Here is a 26,421-nt window from a genome sequence, read left to right as displayed (position 1 = left end):
TGATGGTGATATTTCCCTGCAAATGCGAGTTGAACCGCCCCATTTCAAACGAAAAAAAAAACAAAAAAAAAACCTAATAGTTTAAACATTTTGAGCATGGCCAAATGCAGATGCAGCAGAGAAAAACAAAGCCTGTGCATCAAGGACAGTAAAAACATCTTCTTTGTCCCTTCATCTGTTTGTTTTCTTTATCCTCACTGTAAAATGTGGACCTGAAGTGCCACGTCCAATTTTGTTGTCACAATATATTCAACCCATGTTGTAACAATGACAATAAAGGTATACTCTATTCTATTCTAAAATGTGAGATATAGATTTTAGTGAAGCAACTTGGATTTCATTAAAAATGCAGCTAATAAGGGAATATTATTACTTAAAATAATTTTGGTTTTACTGGTGATTTTGTTGTTGTTTTTTAAATGTGAGAATTAAAAAAAAACACTATTTAAGAATTAAGAAAAAATACATGAATCATAAAATAAATGTGCATTTTTTAACTGCTTGTAGGTTGAGAAATGTGTTTCGCGTAACATGAACCTCATTTACTGTCAGCCATCTTGCTGCTATAGGTACCCAAGAATCTCACTATATGGTTGCTTTAAGTCTCCGTAGTTTGCATTCTTCCTTGTGCTTTTTAGCAGTCGTTTACAATTGTGTTAGATAATGCATGTAGTGTTCAAATAATACACACTGTCCTTTTAAAAGATAAAACATCTAGTCGCTAATTGGGGAATAATATCTATTTGAGGAAGCTGTTTGTTTGCACCTTTGGGGGGATTAATCACGGGACAGATGGTTCATTTCTGTTCGAAAGAGGATTTTATGAATAAATTACTGTAAATGCGGTACTGTAAATCAGAGGGAGGATTTTGGTTTTCTCAAGCCGACAAAAAATACCATTTAAGTATGATTCACTATCATATAGATTGATTTTATTCTCAACATAACTCTTTTATGTATGGAATGGAATGCTTTTTACTGCGATTAATTGAGCATATGCTGGCTCTATGTGGAATTGAGTTACTGTATTTCCCTGGGTTGTAAAGCCCACCTAAAAACATGAAATCTGCTCTAAATTTAAAAGTATGCCTTATCATCCGGTGCACTCTATAGACATTAAAAACGGTAGATACGATAAGAAATGCATAATCGTAACCAAATGCTTCTAAAGGCCGTAAACATTTATGAAAAAAACAATTCTTTTTGGTTGGGAAATCAGATTTCCTCAAATTAATGTTTTATGAACTATTTTTTTCGTTTCCAATAGTGTTTTTGTAAGGCAAACCTTGATCTTACTGTAGTTTCAATTGAATGCGCCTTCAAGACTGGTGAGCCTTCATAAAATAGTATTTTAAAGGGAATATTTTCGGATAATCAGGTGCACCTAATAGTCTGGAAAGTTAGTAATTTATGGGAGGCATTTTCTTGTTTTGAATCTGCATGGACGGAATCTTTTTGAGTTAGATATTTATAAAAATATGTCTTAGTGATTTTAAATGTTGTACATTTAATCCTAACGGATTACTTGTGTTCAAAAATGTTTTCTATGTCTGTGACTACCTGTACATGCACGAGGTACTTAAGTCCCCACGGCGTCCAAGCTCAGGAGTCGAATTCCGCAACAGAAGCCCTTTACAGGCTGCACACGCAATTACGTGTTATTTATAATTCATCCCATAGCCTCCCTTGACCTCTTTTGGGGCGGGGGAGGGTTGTGTCCTACATGTAAACCAGGAATGACCTGGCCAGAGCAGCTGCTTCTTTCCCATGAACACAGGCGGTGAAGTCAGGGCGAAATCAGCTCACAAAAATGTCTGTATTTTTAAAACTTTCGAAGGTTTGTAGGATAGCAAGAAAAAAAATCAATAGAAAGTCCCTCCAACTATTTGCAAATCAGCCATTCATCGTGGCCGGCAGTATGGGAATTTGTGGGAAACTCCGGAATTAAAGAGTCAATTTCTTGATAGTGCCACACATTTGAAGTTACAATGGCTACAAGTTGGCATTCCTATTTTTTAACTAGAATTTTATGTACTGATGAGTTTTAGCATAGCTGATTTGAATACAGGACAGATACAGATTCTTTTAAGTACATTTTTTTTCAGATTTTACCCAAAAATAAAATAAAGTAAAGTGAGCCTGTGTGGTCTAAGATAATCTGAAAGGCGGCTTCATATAAGCATTTCGAATTTTGGCAGATTTTTTTTTTTAACTGATACTTCATTCTCAAGACCTTTTACGCATAAGGCCAAAATCCCCCAATGGCTTGTTTGTTCAATTTATGACATCCCTTCTTTAGAATAATGATTAAGATTTTGTCAACACTTAAGATTGGTCAACCATTTCTAAAAACAACACCCAAAGATATTAAACCGACCAAGAATGTATTTTTAAATAAATAAATATGACCAAACTGCAACTAATGGCTTTATCCAGCAGTAGACAGTGACTGTGAATCCCTGCAAAATATATCTTTTTCTCCGAATTCCAAATAAAGTCTATTTCCTGCTTGCAAAATATCATTTGATTGTGATATGCAGCATACGTAATTTCGTACCTCCTTCGGAGGTAAACATTTTGAGCATTTGACAGGCTTTTCATAGATCCTTGAAATATCTATTCAAATAATCTTTTCCTTGCATGCCATTTCAAGTCAATTGCCTGGCTGCATCAGCCAATGTTCTTAACATTTATTATAAAATATGCTGTTAGATTTTGCACCGCACCGTAAACTTGTTAATGGGTTCTTAAGCCGATTTTTGTAGCTTTTGTACTTTGGAGATTCTAAACATACGTGTTTGATCGTCTGTCGCTTTCTAAAAATATTACATTATTTGAATCCAACAAAGCTTAAAAATTGTGAATAGCAGCTTGTTAGGGTTCAATATGATTTTGTCTATTTGTTTGGAGCAAGTAATTAAAATTTTGTTGGTGATAGGAATGAGTGGTGAGGTGTTGAAAAATGATGGTGGGATGTTTGGACGCGTTCTAAGGGATGGGCAGGGCACCTGTATGATGCGGCAGGGGTAAACCAGTGAAAGCTGTCGGGCCCTGCTGTTGGACAAAAGAGTATGTTGTGTCACCCTGGCCCGAGTGACATGGCCGCTTTCTTGTGTCCCGTTTCATTTGGAGGGACGAATACGTGACCAACTTAGGTGCCGAGGTGCCTAACTTGTTTGGGTGTTTGGGCGTTTGGGTTGGCCATGGTCCAAAAATGTTTGTGTGTGTGGTTTTTTTATATTTTTCCCCCCCTTTTTTATTTTCTTTGTTATTGTATGTGTTTGTCTTGCTGTCGGTCACCCCTCTTGAGGGATATGACCCAGGTAAATCGATAGAATTGCAATTTTTAAATTGCCAATTTAGTTTTTAAGTCAACAATAAATACTGACATGTATCCTTTGTGTTCACGTTGAAGAAGTTAAAATGTAATAAAAGAGGCCTTGAATAAATTTCGGATCATACCCTTGTGAAAGGATGTAGGTATATTTTAGTCTCCTGGATTCGAAAGAAATTTGTAAAGAGGTCTGTACTGGGGTATGCGCCTCTGAACTCAACTGTTTTGCCTGTGTCCATTTTCCTTGCAGCTAGCCCAACGCACCCACAACAAAAGCTCCTACAAAATAATTTCTTTGTCCCTTAAAATCGACGTGTGAGGTTTTCAGTTGTTTTCGTATTATTTCACATGGCTCGTCTGCCTTGAGATTCGCGGAAGGGGCCTCATCCGTCCGTTCGACCGTCCTAGTCGCTCATCGCAGGACAATTCGAGCATCGAGTCAGTGGCAGCTCTCGGCGTGCTCGCTATCGGCCTTGTCCAGAAGGCCGGCGTCCTCCACCACCGTGCAGTTAGCGAGATGGTCCTCGCGCTCACCCTCCAACCTGCCGTTGGCCACCAGGACGTGCCACTCCTGGGGGCCACAGACGGGCGCGGCCGGCTGCTTGGCGGGGTCCTGGTCGACCTGCCGTAGGGGGCCGTGGTTAAGCAGGCTGGCCGTCTTGGTGTTGGGCGTGTTGCTGTACGTGTGGCGGTATTCTTCCTCAATGTTTCGACCCAGCTTCCAACGCTTCCACTTCTTCAGGACCTCTGACTGGACCTAAAGTTTGTGTATTTTTGTTCGATTATTTTACTATTTGTAAAGCACATTGTACATATTCATGGTTACTATTAGTGTCTTATAAATAAACACAGTGTGCGTGAACATAAGTAGAGGTCAAAGAAAGAGAACTTACTTCTTTGTTGACGAAGCAGTACAAAATGGCCACCAGGAGACCCTAAGGAGACAACAGAGACAACTCTTTAATTAATACATCAAATAAAGGTTTAATTAAGATCCCTTATTTCCATTGGGAGATATTAACACGTTTAATTTACTCTGTAACGCATCCTTGATTAACATTTTGAAAATGGTAAACCTTTTAAAGGTATTCCCATACATATTCTTTTTCAATTAGGCACAGAACGTGAAATGTTCCTTCCCACAATTGTGCAAATATGTTTCAAAATACAGAGATCCCTTGGTTTTCACGGTGAATGGGGACCGGAACCACCTGCAAGAAGAGAAAATCTGCGAAGTAGCATCGCATCTTCAAAAAAGCCTCCAAAGGGTTAGAGTTACCTCAAGATTGCGTCATAACAGACTTAGAGTATACAACTGTAACATAATAACAACTCTTAATTTACAAATAATAACACAAAATACATAATTAATAATAATAATAATAATAATAATAATTCATTGTATTTCGAAGCGCCTTTACGGACGCCCAAGGTCGCTGTACATATGAGTAGGACACAACAATAGACGAAGAGTAGAACAAGAGTAAAACAAGGAAGTAATAAATAGCCAATAAAACACATTATAGTTAAAAGGGGCGTTGTGTGAGGCATATGGGCAAGGATAGCCAAGTCTGAAGAGGTGAGTTTCGAGTCCGGATTTGAAGGTGGAAAGGGTCGCAGAATTTCGGAGGTCAAGAAGCAACGAGTTCCAGAGCTGGGGGGCAGAGCGGCTGAGAGCTCTGATCCCCATGGAGGCGGGCAGGGGGTACAGTGAGATGGAGGGAGGAAGATGATCTGAGGGTGCGGGATGGCGTGGCAGTGTGAAGGAGGTCGGAGAGGTAGTTAGGGGCAAGGTTATGAACGTCCATGTAGGTAAAGAGCAGATAGATTGGGAGGCGGTCTAGTTGCTGAAGGACAGGGGTGATGTGATGGCGAGCGAGGGTTTTGGTGACGATGAGTGCAGCAGAGTCATTGACCAGCTGAAGTTTATGGAGGGACTTTTGAGGTAAGCCGTAGGGAATTGCAGTAATCGAGGCGTGAGGTAACAAGGCTGTGGACGAGGACGGATGTTGTGTGTGGGGTGAGGGAGGGGCGGAGACGGTTGATGGAGCGCAGGTGGAAAAAGCCTGACCGGGTGATGTTATTTATATGAGAGTTAAAGGAGAGTGTGCTATCGAGGAAGACACTCAGACTCTTGACCAGAGGGAAGGGAAAATGGAGGAATTGTCAACAGAAAAAGAGAAGGAGTTAGCTTTAGAGAGGGTGGATTCGGTGCCAATGAGAAATACCGTATTTTCCGCACTATAAGGCGCACCGGGTTATAGGGTGCACCCTGAAAAAATAGTTTTTGGTCCAATATTTGACATACATAAGACGCACCGAATTATAAGGCGCTACAATGGGAACGTCGACAAAACAGTCAGATAGTTCAGTCAAACTTATTACCCCCTTAACATTCCAAAAGCTTGCAAAGGCGCAAATACGTGTCGAGAACACGTGCGGATGCGGTGTCCGTACGATGTCACTCAAATGCATCGTTCCATCATTCGGAAGGTTAAAGTCTTGGGATTCAAGAAATGCCAACCATTCCTTAGTTTCTATTTTCTTTTTTCGCTTGCAACTTTACTGTGCATATGACAATAAACACTTGGAATTGAGTTTAATTTAAAAATAGACACTCCATTCCATCCCTTATCTGCACCGCTTATCACAGAAACATCGAGTTCAGTCTGAAACAAGATACAGGGAAAATATATAGCCGGAGTAGCTCACCGAAGTCGTTGTGTTCAATAATAATGTGCAGCCATGGTCCTCTTATATCCGTGAGTGTAGTAAATCCAGGAGAATAAAATATTTACAAAAACAGAATAGTAAAAAATGCTTTCTGTATGCCGTCAACCACGTGCTATACACATTCATCTTTTTCGGCCAATTGCAGGCTTTGTTTTGCCGTTTAAGCCTATGCCAGCCTGTAAATGATGAAAGGATCCGCCCCTTGACCTCCGAATAACTTTAGCCAATAGTGATCGATTCAAATGATGATTGACACATTGGTTAGCCAATGAAACGCCGGTAAATAAATCCCAGCATACACCGCGGACTACTTGGCGTTCCGGGGAAAATCTAGTCGGCGGCTGCAAGTTAGTTGGAAGACTTTGCAACTTAATATTGATCCATAAATAAGGCGCACTGTATTATAAGGCGCATGGTCAGCTTTTGAAAAAAATAAAGGCTTTTAGGTGCGCCTTATAGTGCGGAAAATACGGTAGTTCAGTTTTAATGCTGTTCAGTTTTAGGAAGTTGACGGTGAACTATGATTTTATTTCATAAAGGCAAGAGTTGAGGTCAGGTGGTGGGAGAATCGAGTTGGGTTTGCAGGAAAGGTAAAGCTGGGTGTCATCCGCGAAGCAGTGGAAGGAAATATTGAATTGAAGTTGAATGGATGGTTTTATTGTGATTATACAAAAGTTAAACAAAATTGGAGGGTTTCGCCTTTAAGTATAAGAAAGCAATTTAGAGAGCAACCGGCTAGCTAAGCTTTTGCATTGGGTGTCCTCAAACAGAGACAGATCACCACAATGATTAAAATAGGACCATCCCCAAATGTAGCGGTTTCCCATGAGATGTTGCTCCAAGTCATCTGTTTCATGGCTCATGGACCTGGCGTTGGCAAGATACAGGGTCTGCTGCAATGGTTACAAACAGTTGTTAGCCTAGCCGTTAGCAGTAAGCTGGACCAAAGGCACTTCTCTTGCCTTCTACCAGACGAGTCGCTTCTGGAACCCGATAATAAACCTACAAACCACCAGCTGGGATCACAATTCTGTCGCTCTTTTCTGACTTTCCTTTAAGTCTGATTTAATTCATTAATTTCTTTACAATGTAACAAGCCGCTAAAAGCAGTCCCGGTTCTTCCAAGTTTGTTTACAAAGGCAGTTTGACTGACAGCTTACACCAGCCTATCACAGTCACGAACACAGAGTCACATCAGCCTATTACAGTCGTGCACACAGTCACACCCACCGAAAACAGAGCACCCTCAGAGCACTCTCTACAATGCATAATACAATACAATGATATTATTGATATTAACAAAAAAGAAATTGATTCATTTAAAAATCTGTGACCAGCAATTACTAAAGTGCTAAGTAGCAAGAAGTCTCTGTATTCTATGCGTCGGGTGACTTGGGAAATTTTGTCTCAAAGTCGACTGATCTGGCTTGTTTGCTGTAGAGCTGTGACGTCATTGAAGTAACACAACACTTGCAAAATGGTGAATCCCATTAACACAACATAAAACAGACAGCGATTGCAAACCGCTCTTTGCTGGTTGGTGATCTGCAATTGTGTGTTTTTGGTTGTGTTTTACGCCGCATGTGTTGTGGTCGGTATAATTTTGTTAGCATTGCGGCTGCCAGGGGGTTATCTATTTAGTTTGGTATTGATTGGCACTCATTGGCTGCCCATTATGTGTTGTTGGCCGGCTAGCCTGGCGTTAGAGCAGGCTTTGCCGTATCCCTTGGCTTATTCCCCGCCGGCTTCGCGTTTATCTCCGTAGTAGTTGCCACTTTTTGTTGTTGGTTCCCAGTAAGCTTGGCTGCTCACCGCATGTTTTTTGATCAGTGAGCCATGTTACTTGATTTTTTTATCACGGCCGGCTTCGAATTGGTCGCTGTTGATACTTTTTCTTGTTGGTTCCCGGTTAGCCTGCTTGATCACTGCATGGTTTTTGGTTGGCGAGATTAGCATTTTTTGGCCGAGGCAGTGACCGCCTTTCGTTGATTGGTCCCACTCAGCCCCCCATTGTTGGCTCTCCTTGTGTTTTTTTACCAGTTAGCCCCTTTGGGCTGCTCGCCCTTTGTTGTACCATTGCTGCACCCATCTGCGACATAACACCTATTACTTCTCCACAAAATCTACCAAAACTTAAAACACTCGTAACTTCTTTAACTAATTAACACGTGAATTTATATGGCAACTGGCTTGCTAGAGTCCTGGTTTCCCTCTGATGACATCACAGCTCAGTATTCCAAGACACGTTGTCTTTTAAATGCATTATCTTGGAGAATTGGAATATACCGATTAAATCTATATAGATTTTATGCAAAAGACATACAGTAATCCCTCGGTTATCGCGGTTAATAGGGACCAAAACCACCCGCAAAAAGTGAAAATCCGCGACGCCCCTTCAAAAATGCTTAAAAAAAGAATTTTTTTTTTTTTTTTTATTATTTTATTTTATTATTATTTTTTAGACCCGCGAAGCTCTGAACCCGCGAACGTGGAACCGCGAAGTAGCGAGGTCCTACTGTATACTATTTCCTAACATTCGGCATGTTTAAGAAATTGGGATTATCTCTTGGAGTACAGTGGCCCCCTCTATGTAGAAATTCTCTAGTTAAGAGCAGTTTTAGAAATGAGATGTCTTTTGAGCAAAACTCTTGCCTGACAGACCAGAGAAAAATATTTTGCTGAAATTTGGGAAGTTTCTATATTTTAACCTATTTAATAAAATTTATTTAATATATTAATAAAGTCATGTAATACATTTCCCTGTACCAATACACAGCACAGGAAGTGTTGCCCTGACGATCCAGGTGGTTAAGGGATCTGTGAACTACCTCATGAGCATATAGTATATACAGTACATAAAAATTAAAAGTCAGCTGCTGCCACCTACCGATATGGATGAATGTTATAGTTACTCGGTTGATCAGTGGAAAAGGCAATGATGCTGAACAAACTAGCCAAGGTCTCCCAGCGTTTAGTGTGCCCGGTACAATGGTTGAAAAACACGCATCTAGACTTCTTCCACTTAAGACTTGACCATTATCACTTTCAGTCTCATCAACGCTGTCTGTGTCACAATGACCGTCAAGTCCACTTGCCCCTTCTGCAACGAGTTCAACATCTTTGCCTCATTGGCCAAACAGTCGATGGTAATGTGACAACACGACAAAGCCAATTAGCAGCGCGCTCCGTTCATGTAATCACCGCTGAAAGTCTGAGTCATCGCTGAAAGCGGCGACGTGACTCACGATGAAGTGCTCGTAGCAAGAACTAAAGTGATGATTTCCTTGAGTTTGACTCTGCTACCGACAGATTATTTCAACCTAGACCTGTAAAGATGTCTTTTGTTCTATTTGTGTCTCATTCAGAACACAGTAGGGAGCTTAAATGCGTTATAAATATTAGAAAACAGTTTTTCCTCAATGAATGATTTATGATAAGACTTTCTTTAAAAGGGGAAAACTTCCTCCTTTTTCCACGCACCTAAGGGAGATTTCCCCTTTCCCTATTCTGTTATCAGTTTAGTGATTCATATGAGATTTGATAATGTAAAAATGTGCTACACGTAAAGAATACTCATGTACATAAAAATTTCATGAACACAAGAGTGCATTGCCTTGTGAAAGTATTTGCCCCCCTTTAACTGTTTTCAAACAAAGATAGAAAACTGACAACTAATAGAAAACAACAGGTGGGAAACATTTTTAAAGTGCAGCTAAACAAATTGGATATTTTTACTTTCTTAACAAACAAAAAAATGAAAAGTCGGGGTCACATTATCATTCAGCCTAATTGGATTGTTGTTTAGTTGCGTCACCTTGCTGCAACTACTCTTGCAAAAGTCTCTTTCTATCAGTTTGGCACATTGAAAGACTGAAATTGTTGCTTACTCTTCCTTGCAAAACAGCTGGAGCTTAGTGAAGTTGGATGCAGAGCGTTTGAGAAGCTAAAACTTGCTGCGTTCATCAAGCTGTCAAATGGACATTCTGTTATTTCCTATATTTTATGTTGATAATTTCTGTGTATTGTCTGTTGATACCCTTGCAACATTTATTGCATTCTGGAAGGGGGGTTACATCAAGTTTGGCCCCTTCTCAAGGTTTCTTCATTTTCCTCATGCTGAGTTTTTTTTAGCTTTCCCTTGCCCTCAAGGTAGGTTTTAGATCTGGGGATGGTCTATACAGCCTTTCTTGTGATTAAGGGCTATACAAATAAACATGACTTGGGTTGACTTCAGCTCTGCCCTAAGATTCTCAATTGGATTCAGGTCATGACTTTGATTTGGCCATTCTAACACCAGGTTTGCTTATTTGTTAACTATTCTATTGTAGATTTGGCTTTATGTTTTGGACCATTGTCCAGATGGAAGATCAATAACCATCCCAGTCTCGGGTCTTTTTCAGACCCCTAACAGGTTTTCTTCCAGAACAGTCTTGTATTTGGCTCCATTCATCTTTCCATCAATTCAAACCACCGTCCCTGTAACCGCTGAAGAAAAGCAGGCCCAAATCATTAGGCTGCTACCACAATGTTTGACAGTGGGCATGGTGTTTTTACGGTGATGAGCTGTGTTGCTTTTACGCCAGACGTATTGGTTTGCATGCTGGCCAAAAAGTGAAATTTTGCCTTCATCTGACCAGAGCACCTTCTTCCACAAGTTTGGTGTGCTTCCCAGGTTGCTCATTTTAAACCATAACAAGATGTTTTCTGGATATCTTTGAGAAATGGCATTCTTCTTGTCACTCTTATATAAAGGCTAGATTTGTGCAGGGTACAACTGATTGTTGTAGATTTTTGCCGTTCTTTCAGAGTGATCATGGGTTTTTTGGCGGTATCTATAAACAGTCTGCTTGTTTGAGGTGAACATTAAGAGGTATGGCAAATTTGCAGATGTCTGATACTCCTTCCATTTCAATATGGTTGCTTCCGGTTCCGGTTTCCAACATGGCGGCGCGTGTTTACTTTGCGGCTAGTTGCTATCCGGCTATCCTACTATTTACCATTGTCCTCCTGCTTTCCCTTTTGGATACATGCGTGGCCAATAAGACCTACAGCCGGGAGGAGCTCATCCGACTGGGTGGGCGTCTAAATTTCGACTTTTCGGGCACTTTCTATACCACCCATGACATCCCGAATGAGCTCCAAAGGGACTCGGGTTCGCCCTGCTTTCCCGCTCCACCGAAGAAAAAGAAAAATTGAAGACGAAGACGGCGCAAAGACAGAAAACACAAGCGGGATGTCGTGCAGGGAAGCGTGTGAAGTTGAAGGAGCTACGACATGAAGATCTGTCTAATCCAACCATCATTTCTTCATCGATTCTGCGAGTCTACCGACGCCTGAAGCCCAACGCACACGAACGGCGACATCTTGTGACGATCTCTACAAAGACTACAGCTAAGTTAAATGATTCAAAGCTAAAATTTGGTCTTTTGAATGTTAGATCGCTTGCTCCTAAAGCTTTACTTGTTGATAATATTATTCGTGATTATAAACTTCACTGTTTCGGTCTCTGTGAGACTTGGTTACGCCCGGACAAGTTTTTACCACTAAATAATGCTTCTCCCCCAGACTACGAGTGTAGCCATATAGCACGCACGTTGAAAAAGGGTGGCGGTGTCGCGCTCATTTCTGAAAAAACGCTCAAATTTACTCCTCGTACCTCTAATAATCATAAGTCATTCGAGGCTCTTGTTATGAGGTCCTCTCCATTGTCAATTTATGTGATAACTATGTATCGCGCAACAGGACCATACACAACTTTCTTAGACGAATTTGCTGAACTTTTGTCTGAACTAGTAACCTATGCAGACAAAATTATAATCATGGTGGACTTTAACATTCATATGAACTCCCCACTCAGTTCACTCACTGTTGCGTTTCAGTCTATAATTGATGGATTTGGTTTTAATCAACTGGTTGATTTGCCAACCCATAAAGATGGAAACACGCTCGACTTGGTTCTGACTCGAGGAGTTTCAACCTCAAACATGACGGTGCTATCGTGTACTACAGTTATCTCGGATCATTATTCAGTTACATTTGATGTGCTAGCTAAATGTAGTACCAAAAAAACTGAAGGATTCACTGGACACAATATAAGCACGGGCACAGTTTCTGAGCTCTCCGATATTCTTCCAGGAGCAGTTGCGTACTTTCCTTCCTACATAGCCTCAATCGATCCACTCCTAAATGAATTCAATGCTACCCTGGCTAGTGCCCTGGATTCAGTAGCGCCCATCCGGCTTAAATCACGACCTAAAAGACGCACACCTTGGTTTAATGATGAAACTAGATCCCTTAAACGAGAATGCAGGAAATCTGAAAGAAAATGGCGCGCTACCAAGCTTGAAGTTTTCCATCAAATCTGGTGTGATAGTTTGTTGAAGTATAAAGCAGCCCTGGCCTCTGCAAAATCAGCCTACCTTTCGAAGGTGATTGCGTCACAAAAGAACAATCCCAAGGTCCTTTTCGACACTGTAGCGTCGCTCACAAGGCAACAGACTATCCCAGATAGCTCCACTCATTCTGCCCACGACATAATGGTCTTCTTTACTAAGAAGATCCAAAGCATACAGGAAGAAATTGCTAAATACAGTATTAATTCAACACACACTAAGCACTCAAATCTATAGATGCACGACATGGTGGCTGTCCAGGGATTTTGTCCCGTTTTAGTGAACTGTCACTCGATAATCTTAAACAGATGGTGAATACGGCCAAACCGACGACTTGCCAGTTTGACCCGCTTCCAGGTTCACTTATTAAAGGTCTCTTTGGCGTTCTTGCACCTTCAGTTCTAAATATTTTAAACATATCACTCTCCTCAAGTGTAGTTCCAGCGGCTTTTAAGTCCGCCGTCATTAAAACCACACTGAAACGACCCAACCTTGATCCAGAAAACTTATGTAATTATAGACCTGTGTCAAACCTACCGTTTCTTTCTAAAATACTTGAAAAAGTAGTGGCACAGCAGCTGAATGATTAACTGTTCCGAGAACAATCTCTTTAAATCAATGCAATCAGGATTCAGGGCTAACCACTCTACTGAGACGGCTCTGATTAAGGTAACCAATGATCTCCTACGGGCAATGGACTCTGGCGCATCATCACTTTTGCTGCTGCTGGACCTTAGTGCTGCATTTGACACAGTGGACCATAATATCTTGCTGGAACGGTTGGAAAAATGGATTGGTCTCTCAGGAAACGTCCTCATATGGTTCAGATCCTACCTCTCAGATAGGACGCACTGTGTTAAATATGGCGAAATGACATCTGAGCCCTTTAGTGTTACTTGTGGTGTTCCGCAGGGTTCAGTGCTTGGCCCCCTTCTCTTCAGCATTTATATGCTTCCACTAGGTGATATTATTCGCAAGTATAATATCAGTTTCCATTGCTACGCAGATGACACTCAACTCTATCTCCCGATGGAGGAATCTGCCACACTAAACTGTGGAAATTTGGAGGCCTGCCTCACTGAGATAAAAGAGTGGATGTCACTCAATTTCCTGCGTCTTAACTCTGAAAAGACTGAAATGTTAGTTATTGGTCCATCTAAGTCCCGTGACTTATTCTCTAAAACCGCTGTAAACATAGACAATTGCCACATCACACAGAGCGACTCACTTAAAAATTTAGTTGTCATCTTCGACCCCGATCTGTCCTTTCAAACACATGTGAAGAAAATTACTAGAACCGCTTTCTTCCATCTCCGAAACATTGCTAAAATTCGTCCTATACTTTCTCAGTCGGATGCGGAAATCATAATTCACGCGTTTGTTACCTCCCGTCTCGACTACTGTAATGCACTACTTTCCGGTCTTCCGATGACCAGACTCAAGAGTCTTCAGCTGGTACAAAATGCTGCAGCGAGGCTTTTAACAAGGACAAAAAAGTACGATCACATCACCCCAATTTTGGCTAATCTGCATTGGCTCCCTGTTAGCCTAAGATGCGATTTTAAGGTTCTCCTATTACTATACAAAATCATACATGGACTTTCCCCCTCATATCTTTCAGATCTGATTTCCCCCTATGTCCCGGCCCGAAGCCTTCGTTCCGAGAGCGCCGGTCTCCTGGTGATCCCAAGAGCAAAGAAGTGTTCCGCTGGTTCGAGAGCATTCTCCATCCGGGCACCGGTGTTGTGGAATGCTCTTCCCCCTGAGATCCGATCTGCAACCTCAGTGTGAAATGTTTAAATCTAAGCTTAAAACTCACTTCTACTCTATAGCATACGAATAACCTAAACTTCTTATATGTAATAACTTGTGAAGCCCTAAGAGACTATTTGTGATTAAGGGCTATACAAATAAATATGACTTGACTTGACGTTGCTTGCACAGTGTTCCTGTCAGAAGCAGAACAGGAGGATGACCCAGATGCATAACGTTTTCACACAAACTTTATTTTACGGGAATGGGGGAGGTCATGTGCGTGAACACAAACGGCAGTGATTCGGCGATCGCTGGGCGGAAGAAGTAAGACAGAAGTCCGGCGTGGACAAAACAGGAAGCCAGAGACCAACGAGATTGATACCAGATAACCAAATACACGAGCAGATAACGGACAGACGGGCTCAATACCAGACAGGACGGGACAGGCAGGATCGATACCAGATACACGAGCAGATACCAGACAAACGGGTTAGATACCGGACAGTACGGGACAGACAGGATTGATACCAGATACACGAGCAGATGCCGGACAGACGGAATCGACACCGGACAGGACGGGACAGACAGGATCGATACCAGATACTGGAGACTGGAGTCAGATATCAGACAGGGAGAGACAGACGGGATCGATACCAGATACTGGAGTCAGATATCAGACAGGACGAGACAGATAGGATCGATACCAGATACTGCAGACTGGCGCAAGATATCGGACAGGATGAGACAGGCGGGATCAATAACGGATACCGGAGACTGTAGCAAGATATCAGACAAGACGAGAGAGACGGGATTGATACCAGAAACTGGATACTGGAGTCAGATATCAGACAGGACGAGATGATTGAGGGCAATGGGGAACCATGACAGTTCCTTAAGTTTTTCAAAGCATTGTTTTATATCCAAATCCGGCTTTAAAGTTCCACACAACAGTATCTCAGATCTTCCTGGGGTGTTACTGGCATTCAGGATGGTTTATGAACTTTAAAAAGAACCCTGCGACGATCACAGACTAGGTGCATTTATATTGAGACTTGATTAAACAAATAACCACTTTGGAGCGTTTGGGGATTATCTCTGAATGTCTAGAACGAGTGTGTCGCACTGAAAGTAAAGGGGCCCAACAAAATGACACTTTTCACTATTTAATTTGTATACAATATCAAATAAATATTAAAGGATTTGATTTAAATGGCACTTTATTGGAAATTCAAGGATGGTTAACAGAGGGTGCATTATTGATTCAGTCACACATGGTGCTGGTACATATATACACAAACTGGTACAAGCATGGCTGCCAAATCGCACCGAAGGCGCCTCCGTACCAACACCAAACATTTACACCTTTTATTGACCAGTGAGAGGGGCACTGAAGGCAAGGTGTGTGTCTAGTGTCAAGCTCAAGGAGACAAAGACACAAAACGTCCAGAAGCGAGCTGGAATCTAACAGGTGACTCTCGGGTTACTGAAGGACCTGACCGACTGAACCCCGGCATTGTATGTCATTCCAATCTAAGATGGTGTTCCAATTCTTGATCATTCTAAACAAATAATAATTGTTCTATCTTTGAAGCCTGAAATGTGGTAAAAGGTTGAACATTTCAAAGAGTCCGAATAACTTTCCACGGCACTGTACATCCAAGTCAAGTAGGGGGAAAAAAGAACACTACTACATTTCCCACCTTACGCGCCAAAGAACTTTAATGTCAAGTTATGCCACATGAATGTACCTGAAACGAGGAAAAGAAAAGGTCAATGACCAGCTTGGTGAGGCGCAGGCCAATGGTGGTTTCGGTGGCTTCATCCGTTACGTAAATAAAGACAACCTGGTGGATGCCTAACAGAGGAATGAGGGTGAGAGTGGACTTGGCCAGCCTACAACGGACCAAAAAACAAACAAAACCAAAACCATCAGATCTCAACTTTTTAGAAACCATTGTGTCATTTCTGCTCACCTGAACTTGTAGTCAGTGTATCTCATTTGATGCGCTCTCAGTTTGGACACAAGAATTTTAATAATGTGGATGAAGATCAAGAAGTTGATCTGCCAGAGATAGAGTCTGCTTAGAAATCCTGTTTATAACCAAATCCTCTATATGAGTCTTAAGCAGTAAACATTCAAAACCAGAACAGAATATTTTTATTAGCACTTTATTTTCCAGACTGTAAGGCGCACCTAAAAACACCCAATTGGCCAGAAATGTTAAAGTGTGCCTAACGGCTGGGAGAGTATCCACACTTAAAGGTGGTGTCCTTAACTTCAAACTATTCTACTAGCTGATGTCATCTTCTGGATAAAATCATAATTCAGCCTCTGTCAAGCTCTTTTGTTGCACAGCAAGTATGTGAAATTTTGAGATATGCTTGAGTAAACTGTTCCGGTTTCTTTTTGGGGGTTTGAGACGGCATTTGGACTGCATATGAAACGGTCCTTTACTTTCAACGTTCTTATCCTAGAATTAAAGAAAACTGAGAGCACGCTCGTGAAAACACTCTCCTTCCTACATTGCTGTCAAAAAGTATCAAATATGCCAATTTTTGGATATGCAAAATCCCAGCATTAAGCAAAAAATATATTACAGTACTCCACTTTGTGCAATTTTCTGTCTCCTGCATCACCAATAGCAGGGGTGGGCAACCACAGTATTTTTATTCATGCAGACAAATTTAGTCATGCAGACATTTGCATGTTATATTTCTTTATGTTTTTTTAAATAGAATATTTTATTTAAATTGCTTTTGAAATGCTCACAAGTAAGAGAATATAATAAATAAGATCCCTGTATTAAGCAAGAAATTTAATATTTAGTTTTGTAGTATATCTGTAGTATGTCTTTTTTTTAGTTATTTTGTAATATATCTGCAGTATGATTATTGTAGTATTTCTGTAGTATTACATTAGTATCACTGTAGTTTTATTTGTAGCATTTTGTAGTTTTTCCTGCAAGAGTATTTTGTAGTAATACTTTACTAGTATTTAGTGGCATTATTGGAGCAAGTCTGTAGTATTTCCATAGTAGATTATTTTGGATTATTACTTTACTTTTTTTTGTAGTATAGTATTACCGCAGTCATAATTTTATGATATATCTTTACAAGTATTTTAGAGATATTTGAATTGTTGATTTATTTTAGAATAGTTGTAGTTGTTGTAGTAGTTCCATAGTATTTTTAATATTTTTAGTAATATTAATGTGGTTGTAGTTTTGTGATAATTATTTTGAAATATTTCTTTAGTAGTATCTTTGTATTATAGTATTACTGTGGTGGTATTTTTGTAGCATTGCTATACTATTTTTTGTTAAGAATAAATGCAAAGTAATATATTAGGTCCCTGTTTCCAAGCACTAAATTTGACATCTAGTAATTTGGTAGTATTTTGTACTATTTCTGTAGTAGTATTTTTGTTGTAGACACACACAGGGACAATGGGGACAAAGTTGGCACCAAAAACTTTTATTGTTTTAGTACTTAATTTACTTTTATGCTTATTGTCAGTATCTTTTGGCCCTTTTTTTTATTTGGCGGGCCGGATGAAAAAGCCTAGTAGGCTGCATGCGGCCCGCGGGCCGTAGTTTGGCCATCCCTGCATTACAGTGTAATTACAAGCAATAGAGGCTTTAAAAACAAGTGACATTTCCAGAAACAGCATGCGCCATGTCATGGAAATTATTTGTGATGTGACCTTTTTACTGTGTTAACTCACTTATTACCTACACAAATTGTTAGCATTCACACAATAGCATCACGCTAAGGTTGGGGGCAGTCGACCTGATGTAATCCCGCTGGAAATCAATATTTTCTCCATGTTGCAGCCGAGCAGAAGGTGTTGATTTACTGGTCATCAGGAGGATCGGGGATTCTTTTCTAGACTGATGTGCATCTTGAGCTCAATTGGGTCAGGATGAAGAGGGAGGCACTAAAACGGGAGCCAGTCCGGCTTGTTGCCGCGACAACGCAAACACAGGAATTCCTGTGCGGTACAACCCACTCCACAAGATGATTAATGTGTGGAAAATAGCGGTGCGCGTGTGTGCGAGAGAGACGGGCTCGACATGAGAGTCAAGACAATTCACACTCATATAAACGCTCGCTCGCAGATGACCTTTGCGTTCAAACTGCGAGCTAAGGTTCGCTCGTAGACCATTTTGTGAGGGGCTTCATCGGAATGACCATTTTTAGGACTCTCCGAGATTCTACAGGACAAATATAGTGTGTCTATTTTTTGATATTTTTTTTTCATTTAGAGTATGCTACTATTCCTCAAATATATCTTAAACCGGGGGGTGCCAAACTCGTTTTAGCTCAGGTGTCTTATGGTAGCAAAAACACTCTCACGGAGGGTCAGACTCATTAATTAATGACATAAAAAGAGTGCTTTAGCAGTGAGGTTGGGAATCTTTTGGAGGCTCTCAATTAAATACGACTCAGGGGCAATGTTCCCTCTAATTTTCCACAAATCTGAGCGTTCACATAAAGTCGGTGAGCAACGCTTGAAACAACAGTGAGCAACCATAATCCCAAGTGTGGCAAGATAATTAATTATCAAACATGTCCAAAACTTGACATCAAGTTACATTATGATGAGTTTCCGGCGATGCAAAATTATTTTTCTCTTTTGAATGAATTGACTCATGTAATATTGCAAAGGTTGTACGGCCTACAAACGTCGTTTGTTCTTACAATTCTTTCGCAAGATATCCATTTCTTTTTTTTTCCTGATATATTTTGTCGCATAATATTAACATTTTTGGGGGCTTATTAGTCGGTTGCAAGATACAGAACTGTACTTAATCACATTTTTTAGTGGAAGTACAATGTTGGCAACAAGATTCACTTGATATCATTGGAAATTATTTGAATGCAACACAAAGTTTTTCTTTTTTTTTCCGTGTTTTTTTTCTACTTTTTTTAAAATTCCTTTTAAAAAAATCTCATTGTGTTTATTTTTTCCGAGCTGTTACTTTTTTCTTTTTGTTCTCTATTTACTTTTTTCCTACATTTCTTTCATTTCTTTTTTCTGGCTTTTTTCTAATTTTTTCCTTTTTTCTCTTCCTCTTCTTTCTTTTTATCTCAGCTTTTCACTACTTTTTCATTTTGGTATTTTTTTATTTTTTTGTTCTATTCCCCTCTTCTTTTAAGTCATTTTGTGCATAGTATTACATAACATTTGGTCATGTTGGGATTAAAGAAGCAAAAACAACCTGAAGAGCCGTTTAGGACCCGAAAGTGCCGGTTCCTTTTAGTGAGCCGAGCCGAAGAAGCCGGTTCTCAACCAACTCTACTAACTTTACTCAACTTCGTTCTACTCAGACTCGACTTCAAAATACAGCATTTAGGACACAACGTCAGGGGAACCCGTGTATTTTTACCTTCATGCACTGTAACTTTGACTAAGGTCGCTTCTTAATTAGTAATTTTGAGCCCTCATTTTTGTGCGCCGGCTAGATTTTCTTGTGCGCAGAGAATGTGCGAGCAGTGCGCAATTGCGCACGCGCACAGCTTAGAGGGAACACTGCTCAGGGGTATGATACTCGATTATAATAGGATTATTGAGGTTTTTTTTTCGCCTTAATACTCATTATCTCAGGGGAATCCATAATTTCAAGGTCCAGTATTCATGCACAATGTTAAAAAGTTCTTGTGCTACCCCAGTTCTGAGGTCATGAGATCGAACCTCCTGTGTTGAGTTTGCATGTTCTCTCCGTGCTTGCGTGGGTTTCCTCAGGGCACTCTGTTTTCCTTCCACATTCGAAAAACATGCATGTCAGGTTAATTGGCTGATCCAAATTGTCCCTAAGTGTGAATGAGCGAGCGAATTGTCTGTCCCTGTGTGCCCTGCGACTGACTGGCAACCAGTTCAGGGTGTCCCCTGCCCACTGCCCGAGGATGGCTGGGATGGGGGCTCCAGCACCCCCGCGATCCTACTGAGGATAAGCTGTGCAGATAATGAATGAATGAATGAATATTGTGCGACCCGAAAAGCTATTCACTTACGGAACAAGTTAGACGTCGAACCTTAAATGTCCCATATTTATATAATTAAAGTATATATGTATATACATACACTATACGTATTTTTGGATAAATATACTAAAGATTAATATAAAGATTAAAATTGTGTATTATATGATAGACAAGTCACTAGCGATGCTATTTAATTTTTTTAATTTTCCTTTATGGGATAAAAATGTTACTTTGATTTTGATTATGATTTTTATGCAATGAAAATAAAATGCAACAGTGGAGGCTTCAGCTTAGGCCAGGGGTGTCAAACTCATTTTAACTCGGAGGCCACACGATAGAACAAACATTCAGGGCCGGACTTGTAGATAAGAGAGAGAGAAAAAGAGAGACCAAGAAATAAGAGAAAGAGGGAGGGAAAAGGTGAGAGAGCAGGACAAAGAAAGAGAAAGAGAAGGAAAGAGATGGAGGAAGAGTGCGTGAAAAACAAAAGATAAAAAAAGAGAAGTAGTGAGAGAGGGGGAAAGAAAGGAACGAAAGACAAAAATCCAAAGAGAAAAGGAGAAAGAGAGAAGGACAGAAAAGAGAAGGAGGGAAAAAGAAAAGGAGGGAAGAGAGAAAGAGAAAAGATAGAAAAGGAAAAAAGAAAGATAGAGCAGAAGAAGGTAAAAAGACACATAGAGAGAAAGACAGAGAGGAACAAAGGAGGACCAAAAGAGACACAGAGAGTGAAAGAGAGACAGAGAGTGAGAGAAAAAGGGAGGAAAAGAGAAAGAGAGAGAAAGAAATACAAGTGCAGCGTCTTTGTCAGAGGCACCTGGCTTTGGCAACATCAAGTAGACATATTTCAAATTGCAACTCGTTTTTCTCTTGTGCTTCTCTGAGTGTTGTCTCGCGGGCCGGATTAAATCCCTTAGCGGGCCAAAATCGGCCTGCAGGCCGCCTGTTTGACAACCCTGGTTTAAGCCCTTTGGGTACATGTTTATGTATAATATTATAAAATTATTCAGCTTTTTTGTGGGTAAATAAACTTGCAACTTATTTAATAATTTTTTGCTATTTTGTTTTGGCTTTTTATGTATTTTTTTTAAATGAAAATGTTAACCTGAATTTGGAAACTTTGCAGCTTCAAATGTTCTCTGGCCGATACATGGTTGTCAGCAAATACAGCTGGAGAAGGTGGATTATTTTGCAAGTGACGCTTAGCTTTGGCGACATCCATTAGATATATTCATGACTGCAGGTCTTGGTTGTGTTTTAAACATCACAAAGACCTGGCTTAATCCGAGGATACAGGATTCTAGCATGCAGCTAGCCAGCTGCTCTCTAAATCTCTTTCTTACTTAGAAAGGAAAAGCCCACCACTATTGTGCAATGACAATAACGACCATTCATTTAATTGCATTTCTGTTTTCATTTGTAGAGCTATTGTTGTTTTTGTGTCGAAGTCATATACTCTCAGTTAGTAGGACGTCATCTCGAGGTTAGTTTGACCCTTGGGGGCTTTTACGAAGGTGCGGCGCTACTAGGCGAATTTTCACTTTTTGCGAAGGTTCTGGTCACCAATTACAGCAACAACCAAAGGATTACTGTATACTATTTATTTTTGCATCGAGTGACAAGGTCAAGTAATTGGATGAAAGCAAATTACCACAACTGCCACCAGTATTGGGGAACGAATGATCCACCAGTAGTTCATGTTTATATTCTGGCCCCAGCACCTGAAAAACAGCCGCAACATTGACATTAGTACTTGTTAACATTTGCAGCGCTTGCGTAACAAAGCCACAGCCATAATGTTTATGAGTAATATTAATGAGGTGTGGGCCACTTGGGACAGCTCCCAAAAAGTACTTGGACATAATTCCCATATTTGGCTGCTCATAACAGCGTGTGCAATGCAGTTTGGGTCGTAGAGTGATTGCAACAATGAGGTTTTAGATTTAGCCTCGACGTTGACTTTGTTTAGGAGCAGGACAATCTGCCTTAAGTTGATCCTGCGCAGACAACGCTGCTATTTGGTGCTTACACTCCATCTTGAAATTTCTTTAGATCCGCTGCTATTAACCGGATCAGCTGTCATATATTTCCTGTACTTTATTCCCTTTAGGTACTGTTATTACTCAATTCCGATTCTGTAGTATTTTTGTGTTGATGTGTCCTGTTCACAACCGATACATTCAAGGACTATGGAGCTAGTAGTTTATTACCTCCACCTATGAAACGTACTCGGAAAATATTAAATCAATCCATTTTATCAGTTTGTCATGATCTACGGCTGCACTGTTCTGTTTTTATTTATAATTATCTATACTTTGTGTGCATTTGCATGTCAGGTTTATCACAACAGCCATTTGTGAAGAGTCATTTTGAACATAAGGGCTCTAAAAACCGGCTCTTTGAAGTGAACAACCAGAGCTGGCCCTCTTCAAAACAATTTTTTTCTCTTTTTTTTTTTCTCAATTGAAAGCACACGTGATTGGTCAATAGGTGTGTTGTCTTTTTTGCGTGTACACAACAAAGAGTGCAATATGTGTCGCGGTTGCCCATTGCCCTCACTTGGCCCCGCTTGTTTGGCGCCAGCTGCGGCTCGTTGCCTGATTGGCTTCCCTCCTATTTAAGCTCAGTGCTCTCACTCACCCCTTGTAAGTTCGTCAACGAACCTTTGCACCCGCAAGACGTGTGTTTTGACTCTGTCCGGTATCCTGATTGTGAATCCTGTCTGGTAATGATCCCGTCTATCTCGTCCTGTTTGATAACTGACTTCAGTCCCCAGTGTCTGTTATCGATCCCGTCTGTCTCGTCCTGTCTGATATCTTGCTACAGTCTCCGGTATCCGGTATCGATTCCGCTTGTCTCATCCTGTCCGATATCCTGCGCCAGTCTCCAGTATCTGGTATTGATCCCGTCTGTCTCGTCCTGTCTGATATCTGACTCCAGTCTCCAGTATCTGGTATCGATCCTGTCTTTCCCGTCCTGTCCGGTATCGATCCTGCCTGTCCTGTATCTACCCGTGTATCAGGTATCGATCCCGGCTCTCCGGTCATGAAGAAAAAGGAGCCACGTTTTAACTCATTTAAATGATATTGATGGCACCAAAGATAAAATTACCGGTAGTTGAATGTTCAATGTAGAGTGAAAAGATAATAGTCAATACAATATAATAGTATAATACATTAAAAAATATATTGAATAATTCTGTGCATAATGTTACATTATTATTAACAAATGAATTAAAGCAACAACAACAAAAAACAAAGAGCCGTCTGGGAGCCGAGTCGAAAGCCGATTCTTTAAAAGTCATCAATAGCTATGACTGTTTTTTGCATCTTGTCGCGCAGTTTGTAATTGCAAATTGTTTTTGTTTTGGTTTTACTTTCTTACTATAAATGTAATGCCATGCCATATTGCATTCTTTCCATTCAATTCAAAGTGATTCTTCAAGCTCATCTTACTAATGTCATTCATCGCTTATCTTTAGCTGGTGATAGATTTTGGAAAAATATCCTTGGAATACTTAAATTACACTCGTTGACTAAAAGATGCAAAAACACCGAAAAGCTGACACACTAGATTAGTGGACGAAAGTTTATTGCCAACAGTTTTGACTGCCTTTCTTTGCTTCCTCAATCAAGTTTGTGGCCAACTGAGCCTGAAAAAGCATTATAAAACTCACTCGTGATTCTCGTAGAGATATTTAGCGATCACCCAAGGAAAAAGGAATAACAGCGGCGTCCCTGAGAAGAAATAATCACGGTTATTTTAATTTTTTTTGTGCCGAATTGCAGCAGCGCAGTTTGGCTCACCCCAGCCGATGCAAAGGTAGATCTGGAAGTAATTCCTCTCTGTAAACACGGTGATGACCAGCAGGTTGTGGAGATAGATGCCTTCAACCAGGAGCCAGTAGCTGTTAGCTAAGATGCTATATTGCATCATCACAGCTGCCACACGACAGCTGACGGTTATCTGCCGTGGCAAGGTCGTCACGTTCACGTTAAGACAGGAGAAATTGTTAAATGGAGAATTAAATAAAAGAGACATTGCTACATCTGGGTGAAAAATAACCCAAAATGGATATTATATAACTACTCACTGATTGCATTAATCTGATCTAATTTCCTGGGTTGTGTGTAACAAATAAAGCAATTGTTCTAAACGTTCGACACAATATGACTCGGTCAAAATTTGAGGCAGTATCAGAAAAAACAAAATCGTTTTGATGTGGGTCCTTTCTTAGAAAACAACACAATATTTTGACTTTCAAAAAGGAGATCACATTTTGGGGTATTTTGTTTCGTACATTATGAGTACAGTAATCCCTCGCTATAAAGCGGTTTACTTTTCACAGTTTCTCTTCTTCACAGATTTGCACTGAGTATTGTGTTCTGCAATGTGATTGGCAAATTGGTCTCCCCGATTATTATTGTCTGACAGTACAGTATTTACTTGTAAAGAAAAACTCAAGGAAGTGAGAAACGTTTAATACGGTACTTTTGTTTGCTAAACAAATGTTTGAGCCTGTAAAAAAGGGTTTGTTCTTTAGTTTAAGTGTATAATAGAGTATTGAATTGTAAGGTTACCACTTCACGGATTTCTCCTATTACGGGTTCTGTTTAGAACGTAAAGCCCGCGATAAATGGGGGATTACTGTAAACTGTTCTTTGAAAACAAGGTGAGACCCTTTTTGGGATTGCTCTAAATCAAAGGTGTCAAATTTTCAATTCCAGAGCCAAATATCAAAACAAGCAAATATAGAAGGGCCATTTTTTCATTTATTTATTTATTATTCATTTATTTTTTCTTTTCAATCATGTTGCAACAAACATCTCGACAATATATGAATAAATCAACCGAAAAGGAAAAATGGATGACGAATTAACTTTGGACGCATCTTCTATCAATCATTTAAGCAAATTATCATTTCTTACACTGTCATAACAATCATTTCTCAGTCAATTTATAAATTATAAGTGATTGTTTGAATCACATTATATATTTTAAGGTTTCTGAGGGTTTTTTGTTTTGTTTTCCCATTTAACTCTTTCTCAAGGGACTGAAGATGATAAAAGAGAAAATTCCGGAGCATCTGTGAAAAGCATTCTTTCTCGTCAGACTCAGACTCTAGCTAAAAACGGTAATCTGAACAATGGTTGTTGGGTCACAAAAGGCCCATGGGCTTTAGCTTGGACAGCTGCTATAAACAAATAACCTTTTTGGAGAAGTTCTTTGCCAAAAAAGCCACGGATAAGTTAGATAGATTAGGTCCAACTAATCCAAGCAATGAATTGGTCCTCTCTTGACAAAAATAGGTTATTTTTGACACAACTGGTTTAAGAGAGAATAGTTCAAAGACTGAAACAGTATAGAAGGAGTTTTGAGGATGATCCACTGACCTCATTGTCAACCAGCAGGTCCGCAGGTGACACAGAGGCCCGAGAAACACCTTGCTCCTGGTCCCGGCTCAGGTCCTGCGAGGTGATGTTGGCCTCCATCAGCGCATCTTTAATCAGGATGGATAATGCTCGCAGGATGAAGGATGCAAACAAGTTCATGTGGATGTTGTTTCTCATGCAGTGCAGTTTCCTGTTGGGTGAGGTTATGTTACAACCACAACTAGGACTTGATGCATTGACCCTTACCTGAAGAATATGAGAATACTTAAAGCCAACACCAGAGCCACTAGTGAAAGGGAGTACCCCACAGTGTACATGATCCGAATCTGGCCGTAGTACTGCTGCGAGGACAAACACAGTAGCTTACGTTTTGCTAAAGATCACTTGTTGTCGGGATTCTTTTTACCTGACTCGGGCCGCTGGAGTCACACTCGCTGGTGTTCTTCATGGTTAGCCACTGCCCGTTAGCGTCACACTCCTGGTACACCATGCCGTGCTGAACTATATGTTCAAAAAACTCGCTTACGCCGTGTAGTTTGACACACTCATAAAAATGAAAACAATTTTGTCTGCATTTTAAGAGTCATTTTACAGATTTAACTATGTTTTAGAGTTACAGAGTGTATTTTTTGACCACTAGATGTCGCTGTATCGTGTAGTGCAACCAAAAATGGGTGCTGAAAACCACAAGGAAGAATACTACGGAGACTCAAAGTGACCAAACTTCACAATTGGATAAGCGACCAAAGGCCGAACCACTCCAGCATGAACATTAGAGCATTAACTCTGCTAACTCTCCTTGACATGCCTGCATTGGTGATAGATCAGCATG

General features: G+C 40.3%; 1 protein-coding gene across 6 annotated transcripts in view; it reads right to left on the bottom strand.

Moving 5' to 3' along the window:
* Positions 1-3,256: 3,256 nt before the first annotated feature.
* The window catches only part of gcgra (glucagon receptor a), an 81,774-nt gene continuing 58,609 nt past the window's right edge, over positions 3,257-26,421 (bottom strand). For 5 of the 6 annotated variants that reach the window (XM_088355675.1, XM_088355686.1, XM_088355667.1 and 2 more), the window contains 10 exons: positions 25,996-26,090; positions 25,836-25,930; positions 25,590-25,779; positions 24,003-24,162; positions 23,873-23,933; positions 21,848-21,917; positions 16,188-16,276; positions 15,963-16,107; positions 4,228-4,269; positions 3,257-4,091 (listed from right to left, as the gene is read on the bottom strand). In XM_088355675.1, the coding sequence (XP_088211801.1) occupies positions 3,774-4,091; positions 4,228-4,269; positions 15,963-16,107; positions 16,188-16,276; positions 21,848-21,917; positions 23,873-23,933; positions 24,003-24,162; positions 25,590-25,779; positions 25,836-25,930; positions 25,996-26,090 (1,265 nt within the window). In that variant the 3' untranslated portion in view covers positions 3,257-3,773. The remainder of the gene's footprint in view (positions 4,092-4,227; positions 4,270-15,962; positions 16,108-16,187; positions 16,277-21,847; positions 21,918-23,872; positions 23,934-24,002; positions 24,163-25,589; positions 25,780-25,835; positions 25,931-25,995; positions 26,091-26,421) is intronic. The other variant, XM_088355714.1, reaches the window with a different exon arrangement.

The sequence above is a fragment of the Urocampus carinirostris genome, chromosome 1, assembly GCF_059441175.1.
Source record: "Urocampus carinirostris isolate Australia breed hairy pipefish chromosome 1, RoL_Ucar_1.0, whole genome shotgun sequence".
NCBI classification, from domain to species: Eukaryota; Metazoa; Chordata; class Actinopteri; order Syngnathiformes; family Syngnathidae; genus Urocampus; species Urocampus carinirostris.
The sequence above is the reverse complement of the archived record's forward strand: the minus strand, read 5'-3'. Positions and strand labels throughout refer to the sequence as shown.